The 13,557-nt window shown below is 35.9% G+C and overlaps 1 protein-coding gene across 2 annotated transcripts in view; it reads left to right on the top strand.

Annotated features, from left to right (window-relative positions):
• LOC145662378 (kelch-like protein 40a) overlaps positions 1 to 13,014 on the top strand; it is a 44,223-nt gene extending 31,209 nt beyond the window's left edge. For both annotated transcript variants that reach the window (XM_081727894.1, XM_081727895.1), the window contains exons 4-5: positions 965 to 1,175; positions 5,951 to 13,014. In XM_081727894.1, coding sequence (XP_081584020.1) covers positions 965 to 1,175; positions 5,951 to 6,994 — 1,255 coding nt within the window. In that variant the 3' untranslated portion in view covers positions 6,995 to 13,014. The remainder of the gene's footprint in view (positions 1 to 964; positions 1,176 to 5,950) is intronic.
• Positions 13,015 to 13,557: the final 543 nt, after the last annotated feature.

Raw genomic sequence — 13,557 nt, 5'->3', positions numbered from 1 at the left:
ATCAATACAATTTCTTCGCCTAATTGATTATAATTTTTAACCACATAGGTATAATATCGCATCTCACTTTTATCTTGCGTTTTATTTTCGGCCTCAGAGCGCTTCAGTGTGAAAAAGAACGAAAGGTTATAGCTGTGCGTAAAATTTTCTTCGTAGCGTCTTGCGGGTTGCATAGCTGCAGCTGTAAAAATATTCAAGTCTGATGAGGCAAAGGAAGGGGTTGACCAAAAAATCCTAATTTTGTGTGTTGACTACCACTAACACGAGGCAACTTTTCCGCAACCCGGCCAATCGAAATTCAAAAAAAAATTTTTTTTCGGCCTACCCTACTATTTAAATAACATGGAGAATTTCTTCATCCTCCTTTAGACTCCCTAAAAATTAAAAATAATCACTTTTGGCAATTTTCTTGTGGGCTACTTTCGAAAAGCTACAATCATACCAAATTCAATCATTGTAGCCCTACAGAAAGTGCCCATTAATTTCGGGGTGTAGATGATGTCCCATATAAATAACATGGGGAAGTTTTTTTAGTTCCCCATAAAACCACCCTAAGGTTCTAAATTCTTAGTTTTAGTGATTTTCTTAAATAATTCTATAAAAAATCGTACAAACATACCGAATTTCAAGTTTTTATTCCAATTCCAAGTATCTAAAACGTGAATTTGTGGATAAAAAAAATAAGGCCGATTTAAATAACATGGGGTATTTCTTCACCCCCCTTTAGACCTTCTAAACATTAAGAAAAAAACTTTTGGCAATTTCTGTGTGGGTAGGTTCCGGAAAGCTACAATCATGCCAAATTTCAACTTTCCACGTCAACTGGAAGTACCCGTTATTTTATGTCAGTGAGTGAGTTCATGTAGTTTTATATACAGTTAGGAAGGGTGTTACTTGTCTAATTGTAGCTTTCAACGCAATCTGATAACATTTCTTTCTTTTTTTTTTTAACATATCTTTAAAGATGGATGTACTGTGGTTGTTTTAAAGATGCTCTAACTGATATGTCTGAGGCATGTGATTTGATGTACGTTGCAAACAAATACTGTATATCATCCTTGATGGACGAATGCATTAAATATGTAGAGGAAAAGATCAATTTCACCTCAGTTATTCATGTCTACGAATTTGCAAAACTTCTTAATAACTCAAAGTTAAAAGATATCAGTTTACAGGTACGTATGCTTTTATTTATGATATTCATTGTTTAGTTGTGATTGTAATATAATGTCCGTGAGAAATAAGTTAGCAAAGAACTACCTGAGGTTATTAAATTGGTATCTTCCAAAACAAAAATTATCATCATGTTCATTTAAAAAGTTGTAATAACGAATGCATAAAAAAAAAGAAAAAGAAAAACTGAAACTTCAGGGTTAGAAGGGGGATATGCTAAACTTTATGGCCTATGAAACCCGGATGTTCAATGCTGCATCCATTAACTTCTGCCCTTAGCCAATTGGATCCAATTTCTACTTTGTATTCCTATTTCTACGAGATCCTTTCAGATTCATGTCATCAGCATACGCCATAACCTGGTGAATACCACTTAGTTCTAGGTCCTGAATGCTGTCTTTGATTTTCCTTATAACGTACTTCAGAACAAAGTTGAATAATAAATGCGACAACCCATCTCCTTGTTTAAGGCCATTTTCAACGTGTAAGCTCGTGGACAAGGACTTTGCTATTGGGACTTTACTTTGAGATTCATTTAAAGAAATCTTAATTAATATAACTAGGTTTTTCGGTATTCTAAATTCTGTAAGAATGTTGTACAATAGTTCCCTAATCGAATCGTAGGCCTTTCTAAAATCAATAATTGATGTACCGGGATCTTCTATTCCCATTTTTTTCAAGTATTTGTCGAATGGTAAATATCTGAACGATAGTTGATCGATTTCATATAAACCCCCACTGATAATCTCCAATAATTTCATCTGCGTATGAAATCAATTTTGCTAATAGAATGTTTGAGAGGATTTTATAAGATGTTGACAGAAGAGAGATACCTTGATAATTATTACAGTCAGTTTTGTCACCTTTCTTGTGAATTGGAGTAATGATTGATTCTTTCCACTCTTGATGCAATTCCTCCTTGTTTCAGATAAGTAGAATAAATTTGTGTATCTTGTTCCACAATTTTCCCCCTCCAGCTAAAATTAACTCAGCCGGAATTTCGTCTGACCCGGAGATTTGTGTTTCTTTAATTTCTTTATAGCGATTTCTATTTACAGTTCTGCTGTGTGCATTTCGCTTTTCCACGAACATTAGTTTTTGGCTGCGTGTTAACGTAAATCATTACAGGAATCTTTCCAAGTATTGAAGATTTTGTCTGTGTCAGTAAGAATTGTTCCGTCGGCTTTCTTGAATATATAAACGCAAGGTTGATAGCCTTTCTAAACTTTGTTGATACTTTTACATATGTCCTGAATGATTTTGTTTTTACTGTTATCTTCAAGTTTATTAATTTTAGTTTTCAGCAAATCGCGTTTCTTTGTTCTAAAAAGTTTTGGAAGCTTCCCGCCTGATGTCAACGAAAATTTGTGTATTTATATCGTTCGGATTTTGTAGCCAACGCAGTTTTGTTTGTTTTCTCTTATCTGCAATTTTAATGCATTTCTGCTTGAACCATGGTTTTTTCCTGTGTACTTCCATGTGCTTCGATTTTTCTTTTGCTGAAATCTTAATGTCATCCCTAATTTCAACCCAAGTATCCTCAACACTAGTGAACTCCGAACCTTCTAAAACCGAGAATCTATTGGACACTCCAATCTGGTATTTCCCCTCGCCTAGCTCACCTCTAATATTTTTTAAGTTTAAACTTTTTCGTTGTCAGGTGTTGAATATATCTTTTATTCAACTATAATCTCACTCTTTTATTATCGCTGCTACCAGGTAGTGATCAATGTCACATTCAGCTCCTCTGAACGACCGAACATCGATTATGCTAGACTGTCTTCTTCTATCTACTAAAATGTGATCAATCTGTTTATGTGTGTTTCATCTAGTAAGATCCAAATCGCGATGTGGGAATTTTGTACTCTTTACGATAAGGTTTTTGGATGTTGCGATGTTAACGAGTCTAATGCCGTTGTCATTATTTCCTTATGCAGACTTTCATTCCCTATAATCGGTTTGAAAATATCTCGTCCTACCTTCGCATTGAAATCCTCTAATAGAATTTTCATATAGTATCGCGGGAGCTGGTCAAATACCCGTTCTACATCGTAAAAACTGTCTTTTATGACATCCTCCTTATCTTCTGTTGGGACATGTACATTTAGAACAATAATATCACACCACCGGACTCTTAAGAGTAATAAAAGAAAGTCTATCATTACCAAATTCAACCCGTTTAACTGCTTATATTATTCGATCATGAGTGAAAAGTTATTAAGCAAGTTATTAAAAATTCTCTTACCAATATCTAAATTGTGCTTTTTGTATTGAGGTCTAGAGGGGCCACTTCTATTTTCTTCACTAATAGCAAAGTAATTGAAAAACTTAAATATCTCCTCCTATTCATTATCGTCCAATACGAAGCATTGACTATTATTTACATAAAATACATAGTAGTACACAATACTATTTATTTATAATGTTACTATCGTGTGTCACTGAGCTGTACATACATAATTCCTTAAATTGTTATATCAAATATAGCAATTAATTCTGAACATCATAGGTCAGAAGAACTATTTTGATATGCAAATGTGCACTAATCTGCATTACGATATGCAGATGTAAAACAGAGATAGTTCTGCCTTTTACAGTGGGCGCCATTTTTTGAATACGCGATAGAATACCAAGGTTATTGATAGAAAGTTAAGATGATGTAAGGGAATTGGATGGCAAAACTGATTCCGAAATTTCCCTTTCAAAAACACCACTGCAACATGTTGCATACCGTTGGAAAGGCAATTCCATAATCTTTTAAATCTGCTATGTCTCACCTCTGTAGAGTATATACATTGTGAGCAGTAAGCAGCATGAAGTCAAAAATGGTTTACAACCTGTAGCTCTCAAACCGTTGAGATTAGGACCCATATTCATATGAATTTTTTTGCTTAGAATCACACATACTATCATTTCCCAAAATATTGCCCCTTCCTCCTGGGACACCCTACATATATATAGTTATAGTATAGTTGTAAAAGAATAGTGAAGTAAGACTTGGCAAAAGTCAGTAAAATGACGCTATAGTTCGTTACTGCGACTTAGGCTCATATTATGCGATCGTTACTGTCAATCGCTAATTCAGCATCGTTGCGGCAGAACATCAAGATTCAAAGTTGTGGTCTTCTACATTCTGCATAGGAAACAGTACGCCATTGGAAGGCTCGGCCCCTCCAGTCTACAACTCTTGACATTTCTTCATGTGATTGGAGAATTTGAGGAAGCCTCATTTTCGGTAGGACCAAGACGATCACGAGAGATTTCACCATTGGGTACCCTTTCACAGCCACAATAATTCTTCAATAGAGGTATCTGTCGTGTGGTAGCACAATGACAAAAGTAAATTAGCCGTAGTGGATAGTATTGATATATGAATAAGTTTCTTTATACTGTAATGATCACCTAGGATCAGGACAATATACACTGAAAGAATGAAAAAAAAATATAAAAACTTTACTTCTAATATTAAACAAAATAAACCTGTGTTTTCCTACAAGTCAACAAGAAACCGTTGGAAGAGTTTCCGTGGCTGCATTTAAGACACGGAACACAAGCTAAAAATTAACTTTCCAAGTAAAATTTAGTTACAGAAAGTAGTTCGTGACCTGAAAAACCAAGAACAACAAGCAGTATTTAAACTTCGGGTTTTGAGGTCAGGAGGGTCGTTCTCGGAGGGTAGGTCAAGGTGCTGCACGTTCGCCGAGGAGTTCTTGATTAACAGACTGCCTCGATTTCGAAAGAGAGAGGCCCAGAGTTCAATCCAATTATATCCAGCTCCATAAGCCACGCAAAGAGGTTTGCTGTGGGCCGTGACTATTGCCTATCTCAGAGGTCCTGAGATCCATCCAACTCTATATAGGCACGCAAAGAGGTTTGCTAAGGGCTACCACTGATGCTATCCTTAGAGGTCCAAAGTTCAATCCCAACTCCGTAGCCATACCAAGATGTTTGCTGTGGGCTTGCATTCTGATCGCTGCTCTGGGCTTGGAAGAGGAAGACGTGATGCATCCAGTGAACTACAGTACCTATAATTAGTGCGTGATTAAACTCATTATCGTGTGGTATGAATATGAGACCAGAAGCTGACTTCCAAGACGAGGCCGAAACATGTAAGTAGCCAGTAATGGAATTCAATGCATAAATGATACATTCAGTCTTAAGACAGTTCTAAGCGATATAGCCCAAGGCTTATCTTATGCCTGGCGTATTACTTCAAATCACTTTGCTAATATGATGATCTTTGTAAGTCGGACAGAATCTATATTATTAAATTAAACTCTGTTAAACTAACTTTTATGACACACAGACTTTGACCCTGGTTTAGCAGATAAGCAGTAGTGACCAACAGATTCCCTTTTGTTGTATGTATAACTTATGTAAATAAACAATCATCGTCATTATGTGTTTTCTCTCTTATTCCATTTTGCAATTCTTAAATATGGTTAACGAAAGATTGTAAGAGCTATTAGCGTTATATTGGCGAAGGTTCACTAAGTAGTTTATAAAATAATTACGTCCCTATTTATGATGGAGTTGTAGGGGCTTATTGCCCAGTCCCGTTAGGAAGAAGAAGCATATACTGTTTATTGCATTGTAGATAGCATACCCTACAGGGGAATCGAATCATAGGTCACACACTATCACTGTACTACCACACTGACACTAATAAGAATAGTAATATTCTAAGACAAGAACCATTGTCTTGTTCTAATACCGGCTTCCGCCATGTTTGTTTTGACTGAACTAAATGTTTGTTTATTTGTTTCGTTTCTGTTAGGTTTTAAAATCAGAAACACAGCAACTGATAGAAGATCCAAGCTTTATCCAGTTAAGCCGTGAAACTTTGTCAGAACTTCTTGACTTGGATCATTTAAATGTGAGGAACGAAGCTGTACTTTTCAGTGGTGTAGAGAAATGGGCAGAACATCAGTGTGCTAAACAAGACTTGTCTCCCAGTCATACTAATCTGAGGGAAAAGGTAGACGAAGAAATAATAGGAAAAATTCGATTCCTTTCTTTCACACCTGAAGAGTTTCAAGAAGTTGTTATGGTTTCAGATTTGTTAACTACCGAAGAGAAAATTATTGTTTCTAAATGCATAGTACGTCCTTTAACATATTCCTTACCTGATATCTTCAGTAAAAACAATGCTCGACGTGCTTATGAGAGAACAGTCAATTGGTGTGGTAAGTTAGTGAAGTATGGAGGAGACGAACCGGAATATAAAATCATATTTAGGACATACAATGACGTTATGTTGCTTGGTCTCTTAATAATTATGCAAAATACTTCGAGTTCTCAACGACCCCAAGGAACGGTGGCACTTGGTCCAAATCCATTTGGTGTTAGTAATAGCATTAGTAGTACATTTGGTAGTGCCATTAATTTCAAATTTGGTAGTCCCATTAATAGCAATTTAGGTGCCACTAATGCCATTAGTAATTCATTCGGTGCCGGTGCAATTAGTAGCACATTTGTTGGTGCCAGTAATGCCAGAATCCAGCGTCCTGAAAAGACAATTACGATTACGTTGGAAACCTTTTGTGATTCCAGTGAAGTCATAGAACATAAGCTGGATCTTGAAAACCATAAGTTTCAAGTAAGCATTATTGACGAAAACACTGTATCTTTAACAAAGATTTATTTTCCAAAACCAGTTCGTCTTAATGTGGGCAAATTATTTGAATTGTATGCTTATGCTGACAGTGATACCACAAAATGCTATCGTACCGTTGACAAAAAATCCTGGCATTTCGATATGTTCGATATACATACTTGGAAAACAGGTTGCATTGGGGGATTAATAATACAAGGACACTGACTGAGTAGTAGAGTTACCTAAAATTATTTTTTGTGAGAAGAATAGAATTACTAGTTTAAAAAAAAAGACTGATTTATTCTATACACCGTATGTAATAAGACTTGTTCCTACACTGGGACTTTACTGATAAAAATTGCCTTGTAATTTTTCCTTTTAAGTGTCTGTTGAACACTATCAATATATAAAGGGAAAAAATAAACATACACCATCCGACAATTAAGTAATGAGATTGATTTTATTGTGACCAAACAAATGTAATAATACCTATTTATTTTTCAAAATACACCCCTCCTGCATTAATGCAGCGAGTGGCACAATCACGCAAGAAGTAAAACGACCTCTGCAACTTTTGTGGTATTGTCAAAATAAATAAATAAAAGCCCTCTTAATGGTAACTTCAGTTTAAAGAACAGAAGATAGTCGCAGGGGGGATATATCTAGAGAATAGAGGGTTCTGTGGAACACACACTTGCTTTCTGACCAAATATTCCTGAACACATACTGCCCGGTGAGCAGGTGCATTGTCATGGATAAGGAACCTACCTGGGGCTGAGTATTCAGGCCGAACACTACGAATTCTCTTCATGAAACGCTCCAAAACACTTAAATAAATCTGGGTGTTCACTGTGTGACCTTTTAGTACAAATTCATAATGAATAATACCCTTACTGTCGTAGAAACACAGGAGCATTGTTTTCACTTTTGACTTCCGAAGTCGAAGTTTCTCCGTATTCCCATATATTCTCCGCATCAAATCGACAGTCTCTGTGGCACTCTTACCCAATTTAACACAGAATTTGATATTCCCTCTCTGCTCCATGCTGCTAGTATGACGAGGGCTTCTTAGTGGCTGTTGGAAATGGCTCATGTTTCTGGTCATGCTTCGCATGCACCAATGTGGAGTTGCCAGATTGTAGAGGAAGGATTACTCTTTCAAACGCACGTGTTGGTTTATAGATTGCATTCACTGTTGCGTCACAAGAAAAACAGTTTCATTACTTAGTTGTCGGACGGTGTGTAAGCCTATAAAACAACTGTAACATATGTGATTTAACAAAGAGACGTTTTTGTTTGTTGCAACACACTTGTTCGTACCCTCAAAGAAGTAAATAAAAAAATACAGAAAAAAAGCCTTGAAAAAATAACAACGTACAGTACCATTTATCACTTTGTGGAGTAGCCCTTGGCTTTGATTACAGCAGCACATCGTCGCTTCACTAATTGAACCACTTTCCTACATCTTGAAGGCATAATCGATTCCCATGCTTTCTGAGTAACATTTTTAAGTTCATCTTTACTTGTTAGGTTGACTTTGGAGACTTGCTCTTTCAAATATGACCAAAGGTTCTTAATAGGATTGAGGAGGAGTTTGCAATTGTTGAGGAGCATTCCATATTAGCCACTCTTTGATAATGTACGCCGTATGCTTACTATCGTTTTGTTGAAGACCATAATTTGCTGGCATCCCGATCTTCTCGGCACTCTGCTTCGCACTCAGTTCGAAAATTGTGTTATAATCCCACTTACCTATAATACCATGTGTGAAGTGCATATTCCCATCTCCTCTGACGAACATGCAGCTCCATATCATAAGAGACTTCCCACCAAGTTTTATAGTTGGGTGGGGGCGTTTATGGGATCATTGTCCGTATTAGGTTTCCTCCAAACTTTTGTGATGTCCTCTGAGCCATATAAATTTATTTTTGACTCATCTGATCAGGGACCTATTTCTCAAAATTACTAGTCTTGTAATACTAAAGTAAATTTTTTGGAAATCAAATATTGTACAATTGTATAATATACTGTGAAATAATGACAAATTGTAGGAATCAGCATTACTGATAATATTCTAGAATTTCTACATCATATTTTACTTGTAAGAAAAAAAAACTACAAGACTTGTTGCTTTGGGAAATAGGATCTAGATTACAAGATCCCAAAACTTCTATCATCTAGATGCCTCTCAGCAAACACACGTCTAGCAGGATGATTTTTCTTGCTAACATATGGCTTTTTCCTTATTCGTCTACCATGGCTTCCGTTTTTCCACAACACTACTTTTCTACGTACTTTTTTTTTTACTGCTGAATGGAGTGTCGGTTCACTGATTTTCGTGTTCTTTTCTTATTCACAATCATTCATTCATTTCTCTTATTTAGTTTCCTTTGAGCGGGGCAAATACCTGTTTGAGCCTTTATTAACTATGTACTGAATAGTTGAATGGGATTTTCTTACAATTTTTCTATGTTTCTAAGTGATTTATCTTTTACCGCAAGGTTCACGGTCACTTTCTTCAAATCACTACTTAACTCCTTTTGACGCCCCATTTTGTGCAAAGCAGATTCACAGAATAAACTACCGTGAGCTATCGCCTTTTGTAATGCACCATGTGCCTGTAGCAGCGACACGCAAACTCACACAATAAAAGAAAAGTTCTCGTTCTGAGAGTATCGTTGGTGTACGAACGAAAGTCCTGCAAGAAGAAAAAAAAGTATATTTTTGTTCCATTAAATATTTTTAGGTAGTTAATACTCCTTGTCCTGATGGTCACCAATACACATGTCCTTAGCTCCAAGAGGACATAACCGAGCATTCTTCAGCAAGAAGCAGGAAACTTAAAAAAACAGTCAAGTAGAAAGAATTTCAAGCTTTGCATTTCTTCCAGGCTTGACATATCGACATCCTATAAAAACTATGTATTTGGCTTTCAAAGAGGTATTACGAAGGATGACTTGTGAAACACACGAGCAAAGAACAGACTATTAAACACATAGAAATTAAAACATAAATTGAATTGAGAAGCAGTATAGCTGATTGTGCGGAACTGACTAATTAAATAAAAGTTGCAATAAAGTAAAGCAAAGGTAAAGGTTAGGAGAGTTGCTGGCCAATGTTTATTACCATAATTTTTCAACTAATTGAACTCTTTCAATTTCCGATAACAACAAGCAGATAATAAGTCTTGGCTAACAATTACTGCCGTATTTTTCTGTGGTGACGTCAAGGGCTATAGACTCGCAGGCGTTGATGAACTCAAACCGTTGTCAAGATGTATAACAGTTAAGTATTCTATGTGTAGCAGCACTCGCAAAAAGTAAATAAAATTTGAAGTTAGAAATCCTTGTCCCAAGGTCCAGGGGGGCTGGTATGGAACATTCCTTTGTTCCGTAGTTTTAATATATTTTTGTTTGCAATATTTTGTTAAATCAAACTAAAACAAAAGGTTGTAAATTAATTTCACTGTCAGGCCTTTTAGAGAGCATTTTTCCCAGTAAATACCAACTATACGAACAAGTTTGTTACAACTGTAATTCTGTTATATTAAATTACTAGTACCTACTCAACCGCAGGTCAGAATTTCAAACTAATAACCATTACCACCTCATCAAAATTTATATTCGTATTGTCTACAGTGACAGCAACTTTGCCTATTATACAGAAATTATTGAAAATGTTCTCAATATAGGAACCTAAGTGTCGGTTGTTTCATTTGAAAGACTGCGATATCAAATATAAAATATCATAATTGACATATCACCGAGATACTCGTATACTGTGTAGAACTTAAGTTGAACAAATGTACTGTATTTCCAGAGCTTGTGTAGACTTGTCACGGGCAAGAACTTCTTCGAAACCTATTGTTTGATCACTCTTCTTAGTATGTGTTTGTGAATATACTGTCATTCAGAAAACTATTCCTTTGCAGACTTATGAAAATTAACATGTAGAAAGTTCTTATACTCTTTGTTTTATCTAACCATTAAAGACGAGTACCTGCATAAAGTAAGTTTATTTATACTTTGAATTATCTATAGATCATTATCGTATTAACAGTTTGTTTATATCAGTAATCTGTGATAAAATTTCGGCAGTGTATCATTGCTTTCATCAGACATAGGGTCTTTCTCTCCTTTTTCTTTAAGATTTCCTACTCTTCTGTTCATATTTTCTTTCACTTTTGCCGCCACTTTCCTTCTTATCTGTTTCTTTCAACTTTCTTGCCCATAATATCTTGTTACACCAAATACATTAGTTGTCTTGCCTCTATCTTTTCTTCTTTTACTTTGAACTTATATTCTGAACTGAAGCATGTCTGATGAAGGCAATGATATATTGCCGAAAGTGTAACAAAATATTACGAGGGATGTCCAGAAAGTGCCAGACGTATTGGCCTATCGCGGCTGTGGGCGGGGCTAGAATCGCCATCTTGGTGTCAGAACGTTGCCACACTCAGTACGTTCCAGTTGTGGTAGCGTGAGGACCGTGACGTTCTTACTGTGCTTTCTTTAACGTGTAACAATGTGCGCTGTAATAGAAATTCCTGGCTCTTGTGAGGTGCTCTCCTAGATTAGGTTTTGTATTAGAGAGATATTGTGTGTGTTTGTGTGTATTAGAGAAACGCTGAGAAAGTTAAGGCGCGCGATTCAAAGCAAGCGCCGGGGAAAACAACGCGAAGATGATGTTTTTTCACGATAACGTACGTCCACACACGGCTAAGCGTACCTGAGAGCTCTTGGATGGTTTTGGATTGGAAGTGATCGATCAGCAACCATGCAGCCCGGATTTGGCGCTGAGCAACTATCACCTCTTCCCAGCAATGAAGACATTGCTCGCTATACAACGCTTTGATACTGACACCGAACTACATGCAGGTGTAAGCCAGTGGTTGAAATCACAGGCAGCAGATTTCTACCGCGACGGTATTGATAAACTTGCCCCATGGTATGGTACGGTAAGTGCCTTAATTTGTATGGCGATTATTTGGAAAAATAGCTTAAGAGTATACCTTCCAAATGTATATAATTCAGTTTGATTTGTTCACTCTGTTCCTTTTTTTTTTTATTTCAAAACATCTGTTTCTTTCTGGACAGCCCTTGTAATATAAATATTTGGTTTTGTCAGGTTTTGTTTTTATGTGGTCCTTAACAATAAACGTTGACCACTTTTCTTTTTCATTTCGTTCTCTAATGACAGTCTACAGAGTATCAAGCGTGTTTGCTGATTTTTTTCATAGTACTGCAATCTTCGAAAACGGTTCGATTTTGGTTATTGATTTGTGGAATATATATTTACTACTTGAATATCATGGTGGTAAAAAGAAAGAAAAAAAGTTGTAAAGGAAAATTTTCAAATATTATTATATTACAGAAATAAAAGATTAAGAATAGACATCAAAATGTCTGATGTATATCAAAATGTATTTTATGTAATTAAAAAATGTCATTGTCTACGTCAAAGCATTTATATTATTAATAAAAAATTAAGTTATTTTTTTAAATAAAGATTTTATTTGTAAGTTTATACTTTTACCGAAATTGTTGTTTCTTCTGCTTTTGTTACACAAGATTGGTTGGACTGTGATTATTTGAAAGATTCTGTGTAGTTAAGAATTATATTAAGCGCATCGTCTCCTACGTGGAAAGAACCATTTTGATCACGAAGACAGATAATAATTTGGGCGCACTATCTGTCAAACAAGTAAATGTATATCTATTTGTAAGTCTGGCATTCCTATACCGAATAGTATGGAAAATATGGGAATTAAATTAGGCAGCGCTACAGTTTTGTTTGTGATAAACTCATTTATGCATTATTTTTGGTGTATCCAGTTCAAACAATTTAGTTCCTTTTTATTTTAAAAAGGACTGCTATATTTACAACAGCGCTAGGCATTCTCGCACGGATAGCAACATCCTGCAGACGATGTGGCTATGGCCTTGGCAACCAACGGCAGCCAATTACAGCCCTACCTGTGATTACGTCATCTGGTAAGTGGAGCTCACGCAAACAGCGAGAACAAGAGAGAATCCGCGGGAAACTGCTTTCATTCGGCGCCAGAATCTGCAACGTACTTGGAACCTTTTTCTTAGCACTGCTGGTACAATTATACAAAATGTAAAATCTCAACGCATCCGTACATAGATACATACATTTAGAACATTAATATACATAACTGTTAGAGATATTACCTATGTCGATAAATAATGTAAGTATTATAGATATTAAACGTACTTCCCAAATTTGTGGGTATCATTGACGTTAATGTAACTTGTGGTCGATCCTTATATGTGCTCTCGCCTTGTGTGCATGGTGCAATATATTGATACAAATGCAATTTTAGAGTGTTTAATTAAATTTTCATGTTCAATGATGCTGAAATCTTGTTTCGCTTATCAAGCTAAAGTCATTACTCGAATTTTCTTCTAGGTGTATTAGCGGTGGAAGAAGATATCATTTTGTGATAACTTGTTTCTTCGTTAACGCTCGGGAGAAAAATTCAATTAATGGCTATCTAATGTGATGTTTACTATACTTGGATTACCAACCTATGAAATAAACGCCACATGTTGAGAGAGGCAGTGTCAGTTTGGAAGACATTACGGAAGAAGTTGTAAATATAAATAATGCGTAGTGTAGATAAGTGAGGACAACGTAAATGAAATACAAAAGTAGGAATGAAACAAAGAAAAATATCACAGATCCTAAGTGGAGACACAGAATTCGACTGCAGTAAAGACACCAATGACAACGCATTCAGGGCGAAATAGTCATATTCTAATGGT

The sequence above is a fragment of the Thermobia domestica genome, chromosome 10 (genome assembly GCF_964235325.1).
Source record: "Thermobia domestica chromosome 10, izTheDome1.hap1.1, whole genome shotgun sequence".
Classification (NCBI taxonomy): Eukaryota; Metazoa; Arthropoda; class Insecta; order Zygentoma; family Lepismatidae; genus Thermobia; species Thermobia domestica.
Note: the sequence above shows the minus strand (reverse complement) of the source record. Positions and strands in the feature narration are given on the sequence as shown.